The sequence below is a fragment of the Lathyrus oleraceus genome, chromosome 5, assembly GCF_024323335.1.
Source record: "Lathyrus oleraceus cultivar Zhongwan6 chromosome 5, CAAS_Psat_ZW6_1.0, whole genome shotgun sequence".
Classification (NCBI taxonomy): domain Eukaryota; kingdom Viridiplantae; phylum Streptophyta; class Magnoliopsida; order Fabales; family Fabaceae; genus Lathyrus; species Lathyrus oleraceus.
Window position 1 is genome coordinate 523,999,265 of NC_066583.1, and position 20,462 is coordinate 524,019,726.

General features: G+C 35.3%; 1 protein-coding gene across 1 annotated transcript; it reads left to right on the top strand.

The window, feature by feature from the left end:
- The first annotated feature begins 1,033 nt into the window (after positions 1-1,033).
- Positions 1,034-3,490, top strand: LOC127086032 (cell number regulator 6). Its single transcript, XM_051026717.1, has 5 exons — positions 1,034-1,174; positions 1,297-1,395; positions 2,179-2,293; positions 2,455-2,723; positions 2,922-3,490. The coding sequence occupies exons 2-5, from the start codon at positions 1,297-1,299 to the stop codon at positions 3,156-3,158; spliced, it is 720 nt and encodes a 239-aa protein (XP_050882674.1). The 5' UTR covers positions 1,034-1,174; the 3' UTR covers positions 3,159-3,490.
- Positions 3,491-20,462: the final 16,972 nt, after the last annotated feature.

Below are 20,462 nucleotides of genomic sequence, written 5' to 3' on the forward strand. Positions count from 1 at the left end.
AATTGTTGGGATGGACTTACTCTGGGGTGATAATGATGATAGAAAAACACTTTAGGATATGTATTCAAGATTGACCTTGGTTCAATATTTTGATCCTTAATGAATCAACCAATAGTCACATTGTCTACCACAGTAGAACGTGTGATTCTTGCTTCATGTTTTTTCCAAGAAGTTTGGCTAAGGAATGTATTAGCTCACTTAAGAAAGGGTCAATAATCTCATGTGATAACAATTATCACATATATATTTTCATTGCACTTAATTAATTGTTTTTATAGTATATATTATTAAAAAAATTAAATATAAAATAATAATATATAATTAAAAATGAGTGATATAATAAAAAAAACCGATTGTTGTTAACCAAATTGGTATTTAAATTATTTTATTTTTAAAAATTCAAATAAAATGTTAAAATATAAATGCGAGTATTCATTTTATTATCCAAATATAAACTCATACTCATAATAATAATTTAGTTTAGTTATTAAGTATCCAAATTTTATTATGTGTTAAATTTTTATTTGTATATCAAATTTATATTTTAAATTTCATAAAAAATAATTTTAAAAAAATATTTAGAATCTTTTTTTTTTCTATTTACGAAAAAATTATATTCGAAATTCTTTTTTGAAAGAATTGTATTTAGAAATTTTTTTTCAAATAAAAATATTTTTTTTCCTAAATATTTTTTTTTAATTTTTAGTAAAAAAAATTTACATTTTTTTTAAATAATTTTTTTGTTCAGGATTTTTTTTAATTTTCAAAAAAAAAAAATTTCAAATTTTTTTAGAATAAAAAGGTAATTTTTATTTTCAAAAAAAATTATATTTTATAATTTCAGAATATAAATTATTTTTTGTTTTTCAGAATTTTTTTATTTTTCACATTTTTTTTTCATTTTCGGAATATAATTTATTACTTTCAACATAATTCTTTATTTTTAAATATTTTTAATTAAACAATTTAAAAAATCATATTATTAAATTAGTAATTGTTCTTTGTATCAAAAAAATATTAATTTCCAAAAAAAAAAAGATATTCAATGATTTTTTTCGACAAACTTTGTTCATATTCAATGATTTTTTTTCTCGTACCGTTCCTAGTACGCCATGTCCCAACTTTGAAACTTCATTTTCAGATCTTAATTTTCCATTAGAATCTGTGATCAAAGGTGACCCACCACCACACTGCAACCTAGTATTCATTTAGATCTAAACTAAATTTTCTGTGATTCATTTCATTCCATTGTTGATTTCATTTTGTCTTTTGGGTTTGGTTTGTGTGAGAGATCAGATGGAGGAACGGAGCCGTTACGTGAAGCTGACTAAAGATCAGACACCTCATGAAGATATCAACCCTGGTGAACTTAATCAGCCAATTGAGGTTCCTCAGGTTTGAATTTCATGTTTTTTCATTATTCATTTCTAGAATGTTACGTCTTGTTCAGTGAATTACATTGGAGTATGCAACTTGAAACACTGACACGAACACAAACACAGACACCTGACATGACACTGATATCAGACGTGTGTCAGTGTGTTTTGTACACCGGATCTGCCTTCAATTTGAAGTGTCGGTGTGCGACATTGCGGTAACAATGTGTTGAATTGACTTAGAGGCAAAAAAGTCCTAAATAGTGTGGTTACAAATATAAGTGGGAGCATGAATTAATGGGCATAGTTTGTATATGATTTATTGTACATTTGATTTGCCTATGTTTTTTTGTGTGTTTGGAATCGGTCAATTGGGACTTTGTTGGGTAATAACACTACATTCTATGAAGCAAAGACACCTCTAGGATTAGGCGTGTTGCGTTGCTCGACACACGTCGGTGTTCGGCACTTCTATTACACTTGTACAACACGTGTTTGAAAAGTCGAACAAACATCTTAAAAGTATGTTTTTTTTTCTTTGCTTCAAAATTTTTGAATCGTTGACCGCACCTGGACCCTTAGGACTGATACAATACGTGTCGAACAATTCAGACAAGTGTTACTGTTAATTGATTTGTACGGTGGTTTAACTGCTGGTTTTATTGTTTGGATGTCAAGGAATGTAGCTCTTATTGTTTGTATGAAGGACTGTTCTCTAAATCTGTGTGATTGTGCTCCTTTTGGATCAGTTTTGATTTTAGTTAGTAGATGGAAGTCGGTTAATTTCCGTAATACTTTGCAGTTGGCGGTTCCGAAGTGCATGGAATGTGGACAGGCACTTCCAGAAAGCTATGCACCTCCTGCTGATGAGCCTTGGATGACTGGGATCTGTGGATGTGCTGAAGATAGAGATAGTTGTAAGTTAATGCATGACGAAACCGTCAAAATTTGCTCGAATCAGATTGTAATATGATTATTTAATATTGGACTAGTCATTTGTATTAGTAGTATTCGTAACTGTGATGACTAAGCAAGAAATCGCTTCCTTTTGTTACCGTTCGTTCGACCTTAATTGCAGGTTTGACAGGACTGTTTTGTCCCTGTGTTTTATTTGGCCGCAATGTAGAAAGCTTGTACGACGACGCTTCTTGGAATGCACCATGCGTTTGTCATGCCATTTTTATCGAGGGTGGGATCGCTCTGGCTACAGCAACTGCTATCTTTAATGGTATGATTGATCCAGGAACATCATTTCTCATTGTGGAGGGTTTGTTTTTTACTTGGTGGATGTGTGGCATATACACCGGTCAGGTTCGACAAACTTTGCAGAAGAATTATCACTTAGAGGTATGTGTTGTATTTCTTCTTCATTTGTTCTAGTAAATATTGTTTCCGAGTATTACCGACGGCAGTGCTGTCGATGGCGGAGACCCAAAATCTTGCCATACCGTCCGCTTTGTGCCGCTGTTATAGCGGATTATAGCAGAAAAACCTGCAATATCGGCCGATATTAACTATTACATGTAACTTTTTTGATGACTTCAGAATTCTCCTGCTGATCCTTGTTGTGTCCACTGCTTTCTGCACTGGTGTGCCTTGTGTCAAGAGCACAGGGAAATGAAGGGACGCCTCTCGGAAAGTATTTCCTCGGAAACGACCCTCGTAAACGCTCCCCCGATTCAAGAAATGAAGTCTAGTCGTGAAAAGAAAAGTGCCGAGTCCTCGTCCTCTTCCGCTGCTAACAACAGTGAGCATACTAGTTTAGAAATGCGGGCTCTATAAAGTATTACTACCATTGTTAGCATCCAAAAGAGTGGCATGAATTTTGAAATTTTGCTTGATAGAGAATTATCGTCTTTGGACTGAGTTCCCTGAGTTGCTTTGGACTTGGACACGTGGATCCCTCTCTAGCACCGATACCTCTAAAAAAAGTGTGTCGTGTCACTATCGGAGTTTGAAATTGACACCGACATTGACGTATCAGTATCGGTGTCGTGTTTCTGGTAATGCATGGAGTATTATCTTCGTAGATTTGTTGCAATGAATTTTTAAGATGAAAATTCACATGATTTAATGCATGTTGAATTAGACTTCAACCAAAATATTTTCTTTGATTTGTCTGCTAAAATTTCATTATGAATTTTAAACAAATAGTTCCAATGTCTCTGGATCAATTTCTGGAGATAAAAATTATTTGATTCAAAAATAAAATTATGTGCAGTTCTGTTTGGAAGAATCTTGTAAAAAAATCCAATATAATTTTATGTGATTTAATTTGGATTGATTTTTGAATCCTGCAAAAATTAACATAATCATCCAATTGGATATGATTATACGCACCTAAATTTTAAATTTGAACTCCAAAACATTGAAACCTTGTTTAACAAACAAAATCCATTAAAAAACAAAACACAAATGAACTTAAAACTTGTCTAACCATAAACTTCTCCAAATATTGTCAAGATTAGATCTAAAAGGTTGTCAAAACACACTTGTTTACCAATTATCCGACAAAACATAAACACATAGCAAGTTCAATTGGAAGAATGAAAAAAAAAACGATTAACATAAATAGTAATGAAAGAAATAAATGACTGAAAACTTAAAATTTTCCATGACATATACTCTACTGCCTCCGATTCTACCACCACCACATGTTTGTTTTACGATTTTGAAAATCAACTACAGAAGAAATTATCGGATCGAATTGCGGACTAGATTACTCTCTTTAACATGTTTCGCGGTACTGTCCAAAATTATGCAAATCAGTTGAACTACCGCGTCACCTCCAAGATAAAATAACACAGTTCTATACTGTAGGATTACTACTTGCATGATAAATAATGCGTCTAGAAATGCATCATCTGATGATACAAAGATCAATCGAATATGGTATAAATACCACTCGTAGTATCTAATATATCGACCAGTCTTAATAATTTCTTAAACCAAGAGAAATTCCAATAATTCTCTAAAGAGAATTCAATATTGGTCATTTGACCACTAAAAATGATTTCTCAAACAAAGAGAAATTCAAATAATTCTCTAAAGAGAATTCAAAAAATTATACTTGATAATTTCTCAACTCAAACGAGGAGAAATTAACATAATTCTCTAAAGAAAATTTAAGAAACTACTAGAAAAATTCAACGAGTAAAAAAGGAAAGAGGGAGAAATTAGTATTTCGACAATTCGGAAAACACGGAGTTATAATAGTAAGGAAGAAAAAACTCAACAAAAGGAGGAAAAACTCAACGAAAGGAGTTTTTGGTGTGTTTTGGAATGAAATAGAGAATTTTCTTAGACAATGAAGTAGCTAGCTAAGATATCTCACCTGAGCAATGTGAGACTAGAGAGTTTTTCAACTAACACACAATGTGGGACTTGACTTAAGAAACTTTTTCAAGTTCATCTCCCTATATTAGAATATTGATATAATGTTCTAACAATCCCCCACTTGAATTTTAAAAAAATATTTCAGAAGTAACGTCGAACGTTTCTAAGATTATGCACAAACAAAGGTGTCCACTGCTTGAACCTATGTGTAGCAAGTAGGATTCCGATTCAACAAGAGTGACACAATTGTCTTGAACTCTATCTCGAACATCAAACTCGCACACAACCTTTTCTTAAGGTGTATTCTAATAGCATATATTTTAATGTTCTTGCACGTGTATCCCGATTTAGTGAAGGCTCTAGGAACCGGTCTAATTTTCATAATTACATAGGTGAGTCTATCAAGAGTACTAACGTAGCCTAGGTACTCCCTCATACAAAGTATAAATCGCATTAAGAGTTTCTATTATCTCATCCTTTTATCGCTTCAGAATTCATGTTTCTCTTATTTACTCTAGCATGATCACCTCATATTACTCACAACTTGTTATTACCCATTGAACCTATTTCTTGAGATCTCCAGCCATTTAGATCAGATTACCATCATGAGCAACTCATTTCTCTATAGGAATTAGTCTCTTCTTCTTTTTGATGTATTTTGGACTTTCTCTTTAACTAATCCTTAAATTTTCATCAGTGTGTACATGATCCACTCTTACAACCTTTTTCTTAGAGATACAGTCTCTAACAGTATTGTGTTTCCTCCTTATTTGACATCACTTACCGTTATACTAACGGCTCTCAATTTTTGCAATAGCCACGGTACTATTCCAGTGGACCAACACAGTTGTCATAGGTTTTCCCTACATAGGGATCTCAACTAGCAAGCATCTTAACCAACTTGTTCTTCACTAGCATTCACTAATGCTATTATCTCAGGCTCCATCGTGGACTGAGTTAAGATAGTCTGTTTATTTTATTTCCAAGATACAACTCATATATATATACTAAATATATAGCTACTAGTTACTTTGGAATCATTTGATAAGGTATTCCAATTTGCATCATCGTATCCATAAATTACAGCAGGAAATATATGATAATATAAACCGAGATTCACAGTCTTTTTAAGGTACCACACGCCTTTCTCAATAGCTTCCCGATGCTCATTATTCGGTCTACTAGTAAACTTGCACAACAATCCTACGATATATACAATGTCGGGTCTAGTATAATCCGTGGCATACCAAAAACTGCCAATGATGCTCGCAAACTCAATTTGTCTAACACTATCACTAGTGTTCTTAAATAATTTTTCACTTGGATCGTATGGTGTGCAAGCGAATTTATAATCAAAGTAGTTATATTTCTTTAAGATCTTTCCCACATAGTGTGATTGATCCAAAGAAATTCCTTGCTCGAATCTCATGATCTTGATACCAAGAATTACGCTCGCTTCTCCAAGATCTTTCATATCAAAGTTATTGCACAATCTAAAGCCTACAAATCAACATTTTTTTCATTCACAATCTACACAATTAATTACTACTAAACAACTCTAAAATTAAGCAACAAATTCATCATCAAAACCATAGTTTCTTCATTTTGAAGAAACTTGGAATTTGAGCAAAAAACCTCCCAATTTGATCCAATTGCCATCCATTTTCTTTGAATCATTGCACAACATCATCACCACCATAATTCCTACCAAAAAACACACAAAAAAACTCATATTCATTCACGTTCATTTTTAACTAGATTTCAGAAAAGTTGTCAAAATTGTGAAATAATGCTAAATTGAGGAAAAGGAAGTTGCAAGGAGTCAGAATCCGTAAAGAAAAATGGAAAACTCACCTCATCGGAGCTTCGTTGGAGCCTCTCATGAATCCAGGTTTCTCGTCGGAAAGTTGATAGCATTCTTCGTGTTCCTCGTCTAGGTAGCCTTTAATGCTTATTATTTCTTGATTTTCTTTACATTGTTACATTTATGCATACCTCATGATCATTAAGCATCACTGAATTACACAAAAATACCATTAATTTGGATTTCGGAAAATCAAGGGTTTTAGTGTTCTTGAGTTGATCCAAAATGATTAAATCAACTTATTTCAAACAGAATAATATACTCAATAGTTTCACAATATCACCATGATTATGAATCCATAGTTTATTTGGCATGACAGTAGCTAAAATGACCAAATCAAAGCCTTGTGCATCCCACTGTAAATGACTAATTTTCGAAAATTTCAAATGATGATTATTGATTTTCGAGCATGTCATTGTGTTCGTGAGATCGAGTACCTGAATTATCACTATTCATATATGTGATATCGTGAAAATTTGAGACATTTACATATTGATCAAAGTAACCCGTAGTGTATTTTTTTTCAAAAGTAGTTTTGCATTATTGCTATGAAATGTATTTGAGCCTATTTCACTTATTTTTTTCTCATCACAACCCCATACTTACTTGCACCCCTTTCCTTTATTATTTTTGTTTTCATTTTATTTTATTATTAATTAAATAAATTATAAATAAAGTTAACTTTTCTCCAAGATAAAAAAATTAAATGCTTGATAACTATCAAGTTGGTCTTCAAAATATCTCACCACTTCATCATTTCATCAAACCTTTTTAATAAAAATAACGTGAATAAAATTCCTTGATTTTATCAAGTTCTTTTTAAATTAATAGTCTCAAAACTCATTTTTGCAAGAAATAACCGGTTGAAAAAGGTTAGATTGAACGTACTTGTACCTTGTGTATTGTTACTTTATTGTTTCTCGGTCACAATAACTCTCTATGCAATAAGACACTAGTTTAATTTGATAAAAGAAGATAGAGTAAAGACAATAAACACAATAATTTATTTATCAAGTTCGGTCAAGCGATATACTCTAAGGGATATAACAACTCCTTAATTCACTATAATTTCAAGAGTTATTACAAAAGATTACAAACGAGTTATAAGAAAATAGTCACTTAAATTTCCAAGAAAAAACCCTTGTAAGTATTAGAGTGCGCCTAAGAGGGGGAAGGCATGGGGTGGGGTGGGGGATTTAGAGTTTCCATATTTTTAGACTTTTAAAGTGATGGTTCTTATTATCTTACTTTTCAAGAATTATTTAGATGAACTTAAGAAGTAAAGTGCATAAATATAAATGCAGACTGTAAAGAACACACAAATATATCTTGATTCCTCTTTCCAAACAAGAGTACTCCAGTTCCCTCATGCCCCGTAAGATATTTCCACTATTGTTAGATCTTTGTACAAGTCTACCATTAAGATTTCTCTTACAATCTTCTAACAACAACAAAGAAGCACCTTACTTCCTTGATTTCACAAAACATCAACAACTATGGTGGACTTTGAATCACCCACGATTCAAATGACCTTTTTGTTGGTGTAAGCCCTAGAGGCCAATACATTTTGGTACTTGTATCGAATAATAAAAGGCATTCTCTTTATTATGGTTGATTAATAAAGTCCCTGGAATAGATAGTCCGTTTAATGTATTAAGTGTGACTTAATCATGAGAGCACATTAAACATAAGGACACTATTCCTAAAGTATCTGTAGTCGAGCTTTAGTGTGAAGTGGGATAACATTAAAGCATTAAGACTATTATGTTTGTAGACTGATGATCACATCTCATGGATCATGGATAAAGAGTTATCAAGTCTTAAACATAGGTATGAATATTAAGAGTAATATTTATACCGGATTGACCCGCTATGAGAATACTATATAGAAAGTTATGCAAAGTGTCATAAGTTATTCTCATGGTGATAATAGTGTATTCCACTCTTCGACCTGAAACCACTATGGACCCTAGATGTAGAGTCGAGTGCTTTATTGCTGATCCAACGTTGTCCGTAACTGGATAACCATAAAGACAGTTGATGGGTACTCCACAAAGCATGCTGAGGGACATGAGTGACCTAGATGGAATTTGCCCATCCTGCATAACAGGATAAATGTCTATGGGCCCAATATTGAACTGGACAAGGATGACACGGTCTATGCCTTGTTTTCAATATAGACATAAGGGCAAAAGGGTAATTATACACATAATTATTATCACAGATGGTTTTGTCAGATCACATGACATTTTCGTGTCTTGGGTAGCAGTGATGTATTGCTAGATACCGCTCACTGTTTATTATGTTAAATGCGTGATTTAATATAATTGCCAATGTCACGAAAACCTACAGGGTCACACACAAAGGACGGATTGATGAGAGATAGAGTAACTAAGGAATATCGTAAGGTACGGTACCCTTAAGTGAATTATAGAACATCGTAAGGTACGGTGTACTTGAGTAGAATACGAAATATGGTAAGGTACCATGGGCTTAAGTGATTTTGGGCATATTATAAGATATGGGCCAAAATACACTTAAGTGGACTTTTTAGCTTGAAGCCCACACAAGTGGTTCTATAAATAGAACCCTTGTGCAGAAGCAAAAATTGCGGTTGCATTATTTTCGTTTTCTCACACTCTCTCTCTCTCACTCAAAGCCTTCATTCGTATCAGCTAGCACTGAGATTGAAGGAATCCGTTCGTGTGGACTGAGTAGAGACGTTGTCATCGTTCAACGTTCGTGATCGCTTCGTGGATCTGCATCAAAGGTTTTGATCGTCACAAGAGATCTGCACCAAAGGTTTCAACCGTCACAAGAGGTAAATATTCTATCACTGATCATGACCATTCGTAAGGATCTCTAAAGGAGAAAATTTTAATTTCCGCTGCGTTTTGGACCGCAATTCTCCTTCACTTTTTACAAACCATCAACCTCTATGATGATTCTTACATAAACCAAAAATCATACAATTTTTTATTTACAACACATAGAAATCACACTACTTTCTATTATAAATCAAGTTACCACACACTTGATGATCAAATAAAACTTTTGAACAAATATGAATATATGATGTTGTTCTTGAATCAATTCCAATATAGAAAATTGATCTACTCTTTCAATGTACAATTCAAGTATAATAAACCTTAAATGCTTAATTTTTTTTTGCAATAATATAATAATTTATCCATAAAAAGTTATAAGGTTTTGGATTGAGAAAAACAGATTTTGAACTTTAGTTTAAAAACTTGAGTGAAAAAGGTAATTTGAAATTTGAAATTTCTTTTTTAAATACATTGCAAGATGTCTTTTGAATGAGTCTCAATGTTTTTGGTTTGAAAAAGGTTTTATGAAAATTTGGAATGAAAAGGTTTCATATTGGTTCACATTTTTCCAAAATCATAGATGTAATCGGTTACATAATTATGCAATAGGTTACACTGTGTCCAACATTCAAAAAATTGAAGCAGAATCAAACTTCAATCAGTTACACTTATATGAAAATCAGTTACATTTTTCTCCATGGGTTACAGTTTTATGATAATGTAACACCCCGATAATAATATGATAATTATTTAAATTAAGTTAATAATATATTTATTAATTTAATTAGATAATTGGATTATTATTATTATTATTTTGGAATTATTATTATTATTATTGGGATAATAATTATTGGAAAATATATAAGTTGGAATTTAGAAAAATCCCATTTTTGGTAAAAAATTATTTTTCACGTGAAAAGGGAAAAGAGACAGAAAGGGAAAAAAGGGCAAAGAGCCAGAGAACGAAGGTTGAAGGAAGGAAAAGCTTGAAGCTCAAAGCTGCCGGATTAACTCAGGTAAGGGGGGTTTATCATCGTTTGATGGGTCTTATGGGATAGCATGTAATGGGTAGTGATAAACCTCTGATTTTGACTCTGATTGAAATGATATGTGATGAATTTGTGAAATATTGATGAGCGAATTTGGAATGATAATTGATGAAAATTCGTAGGAATTAGATGTAGTAAGGTTAGCAATTTGAGAGGTTGAATGTGTCTGATCTGTATCTGATAAAACGAACGAAAGTGTATGAAAATTTAACTGTAGGAGGTTGGGATTAGAGAGATCTCGTAGCAGAGAAAACCCATTGCAGATCTGGAAATTCTGGTTTCTGGTCATACGCGTATGGCACTAGGCAATACGCGTATGAGATGGCATGGTACGCGTATGGCACTAGGCAATACGCGTATGGATGAGGAAGATGAGGTTTTGAACGTAGATTGGTCTCTGTTGGTACGCGTATGGGGAAGTGGTACGCGTAGCATACGCGTATGAGATGGTGTTACGCGTATGGGATTTGGTCAGGAAATGGGCCATACGCGTATGGGGTTAGGCAATACGCGTATGGGCAGGATTGTGATTTTCCTGAGCTGTTGTTGTGCAGTTTTTAACTGTTCAGCTGAGTAACGTAATTCAGATGATGTATGATATATTAGGGATCATTTCCTGTTGTTTTGAGTAGTATAGGTATTAGTAGAGTGTGCTAATACTGTGGTTGTTATTTGGCATGATATGATATGCTTATGTGATAAAATACTGATGATGTGTGATGGTATGTATGATGCTGTGAGTGTATCAGTTATGTGTGCATTTGTGAATAGACTGTTTTATGGCTTAGAGTGTGAGCATATATCTATTCTTGAATTGTTGTCGATGATGTAGCATTGCTAGGTGATTAGCATGCATGTTGTGGCCTTTATGGTGGTAGCTAATTCCCATGGTGAGGAATTAGTGATGAGTTACTGTGGATTGTTGTTGATGTTTGCATGCTAGGTGATTTAGCGTGCATAGGATGGCCCTTGGGGTGGTAGCTAATTCCCATGGTGAGGAATTAGTGATGTGAGTCACTAGGTCTCAAATGAGTGGGACTAGTGAGCTTGGTAGCCGTACCTGGATTTGGTCGGTGAGGTTGAACTATATGTTCACAAAATAGTCGGTACCGCATGCATGGAGTCTCATTGCATAATATATGTATGACGTGTAATACGAATGGATGTATTCCAATATTACACGTGTGTTTGTGTTGGTATTGTCGTGTTGTTATAATGTATGATGTTTGAGTTGATATGCTGTTCATGAATGTGTGTTTTGATTTGGGTGATGAAGTGTGTTAAATCACTTAACATAACATGATATTTTATAATACTTATTATATCGATTGAGGAACTCACCCTTACAACTATTTTTCAGGTAATGAGAAATGAGTTGAATAGAAGCGCATGCTTGGAGTCTAGTGTAGTCTCCTTAGTGGGTCGTGCTCTGATAGATGTAACATCGGGATGGGATGTTTTTATTTTGTTGAATAACCTTACATGTAATATTGTTACATGTTTTGATTGATTTGATTTCTATCCGCTGCGGTTTTATGCAAATGCTTATGTTTTGAATTAATAAAAGAGCATGACAGATATTTTGGAACATGGTGGGAAAATGTTGTGTGACACCCTTCGGGGCATAATTACTCTGATTGATATTTTTATTATTTTAATTAAATATTTGGGGTATTTAGAAGGGTGTTACATTAGTGGTATCAGAGCATAGTCGGTCGAGTCGAGTCGTAGTTATTCTGTTCCCCTGTACGGGATAGGTGTTGTGTAACCCTATCAGTACTTATTGTTTGGTTTGTTTGGGTTTTCAGAATAGAGATGGCTGGAAGAGGTAGAGACGATGCTGCAATTGCTGAGGCTCTGGGTATGCTAGCTGGAGTACTTGGAGGGAATCCGAATGTGGTGGGAATGGGAGCTGCTCGTCAACTGAGTGAGTTCCAGAAGAACAATCCTCCAATGTTCAAGGGAGCATACGATCCAGATGGTGCTCAGAAGTGGTTGAAGAAGATCGAGAGGATCTTCCGAGTGACTGAGTGTGCCGATAACCAGAAGGTCAGGTTCGGTACGCATATGCTGTCAGAAGAAGCTGATGATTGGTGGGTTGCTACCCGCACTGAGTTGGAATCTGCTGGGAATGCTGAGATCACTTGGGCGATGTTCAGAGAGAGATTCCTGAGGAAGTATTTTCCAGAGGATGTCAGAGGAAAGAAAGAGATAGAGTTCTTGGAATTGAAGCAGGGTAACCGGTCTGTTACTGAGTATGCTGCTAAGTTCACAGAGCTGTCAAAGTATTATACTCCCTATAACGAGGCTACTGGAGAATTTTCAAAGTGTGTGAAGTTTGAGAATGGGTTACGTCCCGAGATCAAGCAGGCTATTGGATATCAGCGGATCAGAGTGTTTTCTGATTTGGTTGACTGTTGCAGAATTTTTGAACAGGATTCCAAGGCTAGGGCAGAAAGCTATCAGCAAAGGGTTGATAGGAAAGGTAAGAATCAGAATGATCGTGGGAAACCGTATGCAGCTGGCAAAGGTTTTCAGAAGCAGAGTGGGATGAAGAGGCCTAGTGGGGGAGACTCTAGCGCCCCTGCTAAGTGTTACAGATGTGGTCAGGCTGGACATCGTTTCCATGAGTGTACCAGTAATGAGAAGAAGTGTTTCAAGTGTGGTAAAGGTGGTCATTTAGCTGCAGAGTGCCGGTTGAAGACTCTGACTTGCTTCAACTGTGGAGAGGTGGGTCATATCAGCCCACAGTGTCCTAAGCCGAAGAAAGAGAACCAGTCGGGAGGCAAGGTCTTTGCTTTATCAGGTTCTGAGACTTTTGCAGACGATCGTTTGATCCGAGGTACGTGTTATATTAATGGCTTTCCTCTTATAGCTATTATTGACACCGGTGCTACTCATTCCTTTATATCTTTGGATTGTGCTGTGAAACTTAAGTTAGAGATATCTGAGATGCTTGGAAGTATGGTGATTGATGCTCCTGCGAAGGGTTCAGTGACTACTACTTCAGTTTGTGTGAATTGTCCTTTGAGTATTTTTGGTAGAGACTTTGGGATAGACCTTGTGTGTCTTCCACTAGTGCAGATTGATGTTATCTTGGGAATGAACTGGTTGGTGTTTAACCGAGTTTCTATCAACTGTTTTGATAAGACTGTGATATTTCCTGAGATTGAAGAAGGAAAGAGTTTGTTTCTATCAGCCAGGCAGGTGAATGAGGAAGTAGCAGATGGGGCAGAGTTGTTTATGCTGTTAGCGACTTTGGAGGCTAAAGATAAACTGGTGATTGGTGATCTAGCTGTGGTGTGTGATTTTCCTGATGTGTTTCCGGAAGAAGTGAATGAATTGCCACCAGAGCGTGAAGTTGAGTTCTCGATTGATTTAGTACCTGGTACTAGACCGATATCGATGGCTCCGTACCGTATGTCTGCTGTTGAGTTAACTGAATTGAAGAGTCAGTTGGAAGATCTGTTGGATAAGAAATTTATTCGTCCGAGTGTGTCACCGTGGGGTGCACCAGTGTTATTAGTTAAGAAGAAAGAAGGTACTATGAGGTTGTGTGTGGACTACAGGCAACTGAATAAAGTGACGATCAAGAATCGGTATCCTTTGCCGAGGATTGATGATTTGATGGATCAGTTGGTTGGTGCTAGTGTGTTCAGCAAGATAGATTTGAGATCTGGGTATCATCAGATACGTGTGAAAACTGAGGATATTCAGAAGACTGCTTTCAGGACAAGGTATGGACATTATGAGTATTCTGTAATGCCTTTTGGTGTAACTAATGCGCCTGGAGTATTTATGGAGTATATGAATAGGATTTTCCATCCGTACCTAGATCAGTTTGTTGTGGTGTTTATTGATGATATTTTGGTGTATTCGAAATCGGAAGAAGAGCATGCTGAGCATTTGAGAGTGGTTTTAGAAGTCCTACGAGAAAAGAAGTTATTTGCTAAACTCTCTAAATGTGAATTTTGGTTAGAAGAGGTTAGTTTTCTTGGTCATGTGATTTCAAGAGGTGGTGTTGCTGTGGATCCTTCTAAGATAGAAGCGGTATCTAAGTGGGAAGCTCCGAAGTCAGTTTCTGAGATAAGAAGTTTCCTTGGATTGGCTGGTTATTATAGGAAGTTCATTGAGGGATTTTCTAAGTTGGCGTTATCGTTGACAATGTTGACTAGAAAGGGGCAAGCGTTTGTTTGGGACTCAAAATGTGAAGAAGGTTTCCAAGAGTTAAAGAGAAGGTTGACTACTGCTCCTATTTTGATATTACCGAGTCCGTCAGAACTATTTGAGGTTTTCTGTGATGCTTCATTGTTGGGTTTGGGTGGTGTGTTGATGCAGAATAAGCAGGTTATAGCTTATGCTTCGAGACAATTGAGGATTCATGAGAGGAACTATCCGACACACGATTTAGAGTTGGCAGCTGTGGTATTTGTTTTGAAGTTATGGAGGCATTACTTGTATGGGTCAAGATTTGAAGTTTTCAGTGACCATAAAAGTTTAAAGTATTTGTTTGATCAGAAAGAGCTGAATATGAGACAGAGGAGATGGTTAGAATTTCTGAAGGATTATGACTTTGGTTTGAATTACCATCCGGGTAAAGCAAACGTAGTGGCTGATGCATTGAGTCGGAAATCATTGCATATGTCTATGTTAATGGTTAAGGAATTGGATTTAATTGAGCAGTTTAGAGACTTGAGTTTGGTGTGTGAGAGTACTCACAATAGTGTTAAATTGGGAATGTTGAAGTTAACAAGTGGTATTCTGGATGAGATCAGAGAGGGTCAGAAATCCGATGTGTTTTTGGTTGATAAGTTGACCTTAGTGAATCAAGGCCAGGGTGGTGAATTCAGAGTTGATGAGAACGGTGTTTTGAAATTTGGTAATCGGGTGTGTATTCCGGATGTTACCGAACTTAAGAAGAGTATTCTGGAGGAAGGGCATCGTAGTGGCTTGAGTATTCATCCTGGAGCTACGAAGATGTATCATGATTTGAAAAAGTTATTTTGGTGGCCGGGAATGAAAAGAGAAATTGCGAGTTTTGTTTATTCCTGTTTGACTTGTCAGAAGTCAAAGATTGAGCATCAGAAGCCGTCTGGGCTAATGCAACCGTTGGCTATTCCAGAGTGGAAGTGGGATAGTATCAGTATGGATTTTGTTTCGGGTTTACCGAGGACAAGTAGGAATTTTGAAGCTATTTGGGTGATTGTGGATAGATTGACGAAGTCGGCTCATTTCATTCCGATCAGAATGGATTATTCGTTAGAGAGATTAGCCGAGTTGTATATTGAGAAGATTGTAAGTTTGCATGGTATTCCGTCGAGTATTGTTTCGGACAGAGATCCTAGATTTACATCGAAGTTCTGGGAAGGTTTGCAGAGGGCTTTGGGAACTAAGCTGAGATTGAGTTCTGCATATCATCCGCAAACTGATGGTCAGACTGAGAGGACGATTCAGTCATTAGAGGATCTTTTGAGAGCTTGTGTTTTGGAAAAAGGAGGTGCTTGGGATAGTTATTTGCCTTTGATTGAGTTCACCTACAACAATAGTTTTCATTCGAGCATTGGTATGGCACCGTTTGAAGCTTTGTATGGTAGGAGATGTCGGACACCGTTATGTTGGTATGAGTCCGGTGAGAGTGCTGTGGTTGGACCGGAGATTGTTCAACAAACTACGGAAAAGATTAAGATGATTCAGGAGAAGATGAGAATTGCTCAGAGTCGTCAGAAGAGTTATCATGACAAGAGGAGGAAGTCACTTGAGTTCCAAGAGGGAGATTATGTGTTTCTTCGTGTTACTCCGATAACTGGGGTTGGTCGAGCTTTGAAGTCAAAGAAGTTGACACCTCGATTTATTGGTCCTTATCAGATCTTGGAGAGGATAGGGGAGGTAGCCTATCGTATCGCTTTACCGCCGTCGCTTGCGAATTTGCATGAGGTTTTTCATGTGTCTCAGTTGAGGAGGTACATTCATGATCCGTCGCATGTAGTCCAAGTAGATGATGTACAGGTGAGAGATAACTTGACTGTTGAAACATCACCTATGAGGATCGAGGATCGAGAGTTGAAGCAGTTGCGGGGTAAAGAAATTGCCTTGGTGAAGGTAGCTTGGGGAGGACCAGCAGGTGGCAATGTGACTTGGGAACTTGAGAGTAAGATGAAGGAGTCTTACCCAAAGTTGTTCGCTTGAGGTATGTTTTCGAGGACGAAAACTCTTTTAGTGGGGGAGAGTTGTAACACCCCGATAATAATATGATAATTATTTAAATTAAGTTAATAATATATTTATTAATTTAATTAGATAATTGGATTATTATTATTATTATTTTGGAATTATTATTATTATTATTGGGATAATAATTATTGGAAAATATATAAGTTGGAATTTAGAAAAATCCCATTTTTGGTAAAAAGTTATTTTTCACGTGAAAAGGGAAAAGAGACAGAAAGGGAAAAAAGGGCAAAGAGCCAGAGAACGAAGGTTGAAGGAAGGAAAAGCTTGAAGCTCAAAGCTGCCGGATTAACTCAGGTAAGGGGGGTTTATCATCGTTTGATGGGTCTTATGGGATAGCATGTAATGGGTAGTGATAAACCTCTGATTTTGACTCTGATTGAAATGATATGTGATGAATTTGTGAAATATTGATGAGCGAATTTGGAATGATAATTGATGAAAATTCGTAGGAATTAGATGTAGTAAGGTTAGCAATTTGAGAGGTTGAATGTGTCTGATCTGTATCTGATAAAACGAACGAAAGTGTATGAAAATTTAACTGTAGGAGGTTGGGATTAGAGAGATCTCGTAGCAGAGAAAACCCATTGCAGATCTGGAAATTCTGGTTTCTGGTCATACGCGTATGGCACTAGGCAATACGCGTATGAGATGGCATGGTACGCGTATGGCACTAGGCAATACGCGTATGGATGAGAAAGATGAGGTTTTGAACGTAGATTGGTCTCTGTTGGTACGCGTATGGGGAAGTGGTACGCGTAGCATACGCGTATGAGATGGTGTTACGCGTATGGGATTTGGTCAGGAAATGGGCCATACGCGTATGGGGTTAGGCAATACGCGTATGGGCAGGATTGTGATTTTCCTGAGCTGTTGTTGTGCAGTTTTTAACTGTTCAGCTGAGTAACGTAATTCAGATGATGTATGATATATTAGGGATCATTTCCTGTTGTTTTGAGTAGTATAGGTATTAGTAGAGTGTGCTAATACTGTGGTTGTTATTTGGCATGATATGATATGCTTATGTGATAAAATACTGATGATGTGTGATGGTATGTATGATGCTGTGAATGTATCAGTTATGTGTGCATTTGTGAATAGACTGTTTTATGGCTTAGAGTGTGAGCATATATCTATTCTTGAATTGTTGTCGATGATGTAGCATTGCTAGGTGATTAGCATGCATGTTGTGGCCTTTATGGTGGTAGCTAATTCCCATGGTGAGGAATTAGTGATGAGTTACTGTGGATTGTTGTTGATGTTTGCATGCTAGGTGATTTAGCGTGCATAGCATGGCCTTTGGGGTGGTAGCTAATTCCCATGGTGAGGAATTAGTGATGTGAGTCACTAGGTCTCAAATGAGTGGGACTAGTGAGCTTGGTAGCCGTACCTGGATTTGGTCGGTGAGGTTGAACTATATGTTCACAAAATAGTCGGTACCGCATGCATGGAGTCTCATTGCATAATATATGTATGGCGTGTAATACGAATGGATGTATTCCAATATTACACGTGTGTTTGTGTTGGTATTGTCGTGTTGTTATAATGTATGATGTTTGAGTTGATATGCTGTTCATGAATGTGTGTTTTGATTTGGGTGATGAAGTGTGTTAAATCACTTAACATAACATGATATTTTATAATACTTATTATATCGATTGAGGAACTCACCCTTACAACTATTTTTCAGGTAATGAGAAATGAGTTGAATAGAAGCGCATGCTTGGAGTCTAGTGTAGTCTCCTTAGTGGGTCGTGCTCTGATAGATGTAACATCGGGATGGGATGTTTTTATTTTGTTGAATAACCTTACATGTAATATTGTTACATGTTTTGATTGATTTGATTTCTATCCGCTGCGGTTTTATGCAAATGCTTATGTTTTGAATTAATAAAAGAGCATGACAGATATTTTGGAACATGGTGTGAAAATGTTGTGTGACACCCTTCGGGGCATAATTACTCTGATTGATATTTTTATTATTTTAATTAAATATTTGGGGTATTTAGAAGGGTGTTACAGATAATACATGATCCGAAAGAGCATGCTATATGAATGATTAGGAAATCTTTAGAGGAGATGAAATGAAGTTTCTTGAGCATATAAAGATTATATAAACATATGAATTTCCAATAAAGTATCTTGACCAATCATCCAATATTTTGATTTCCAAATCTTATGAAAACTTGATAATTGATTCCAATCTTTTTCTTCTTTTATCTTTCTTCAATGATAAATTTTTGTCTTCATCAAAACTACACTAAGATAGATGAATAAGATCTTCTTCATGATCTCCCTCTTTTTAATGATGACAAATTATATTGATGGAATATTTTTACTTGGTACTTAATTTCTCCCCCTATCTTGTATATCTTCCCTTATCTTTCATATTTCCCCATTTGTTTTGAAATTTATGCTATTGTCTTTGGTATCCTGAAAAACAACAAAAACAACCATCTCTCTTCTCCTCCCTTTTGACATTATCAAAAAGAAAAAGAGTAAAATCCAAAGGAGAATAATAATATAAGGGAAGTGATACATTAGATATAAATATGCTTACCTTCTTCACAAAGATTTGATGTCAATGTTGATATCAAATGAAAGTTTAATCCTACCATATCATATATTCTTAAATCTTGAAATATCAATCTTGAATTGACAATAATATCATATGATCTTCAAATACATATAAAACAATTAATAGTGCTTTCTAGGTACCCAATATTCATTGGGTCCTTTCGGGTTAGTTCCATTCCTTACCCATACATATTCACCATAAGTAACACCATAGTTTATTATGTAGTGAGAATTAAGAGTATGACCTTTTGTATTACAATAAAAATAAGTAGGTCTAAAAACACGATTACTTTTATAGACATAAAAGTTATTTCTATCATAAGGCCTTTTATGATGATTTACAACATGTATTTTCTTTGATTCCTTATTGTTGAATTTGCTAGTTTCCTTTACAAAGATAGTTTGACTTGTACTAGGTTTATCAAAATTAGAAAAGCCAAGTCCATATTTATTATTTGAATATCTTTGACTACTTAACACATTTTCTAAATCAATTTGACATTTTTCATATTTCTTGATTACTTGGTTTAGTTCAACAATTTTAGGTTCATGATCTTGACATTTATTGCATGTAGAATTTTCAACTTTTTCTAATTCCACTTTTGTGTTATTAGCTACACTATCTAGATTTAAATTATTTTTCTTTTGTTTTGAGCATTGTCAAGAAAGTTTAAAAAATCCTTCATGTAATTCATGAAAAATATTTTGTAATTCATCATATGAAGGTCTAACACCAATTTCAAAATCACTAACCTCATGTTCTTCATCACTTGAATGATGTGATGCCATCAATTCCTTGTTTGCATGATCTTCATCTGAAGATGAACTTATTTCATTATCATCCCATATTACATATGCTTTCTTTGGCCTTTTTTCCTTCTTGCTATTAAATTTATTCTTCTTTTGAGGTGTAGGGCATTCACTTTTGACATGTATTATTTTTCCATATTCAAAGCAAGTAACCTTCCTTTTTGGTGCTTATTCTTTACTCATTTCCTTTGTTCTTTCATTTCTCAAGAATTTTTCGAATTTCTTGATTAGAGCATCATCTTCATCGCTAGTGGATTGAGATTCATCGTCTTGATTACTATCATGGTCTTTGACTCTAGTTTTCAAGGAAATATTTTTAGAATTCTTTTCTTGATCTTCGTGCTTCTCCAATATTTTCAGTTCTATCCCATGTTTTTGTAATTTACCGAACAAT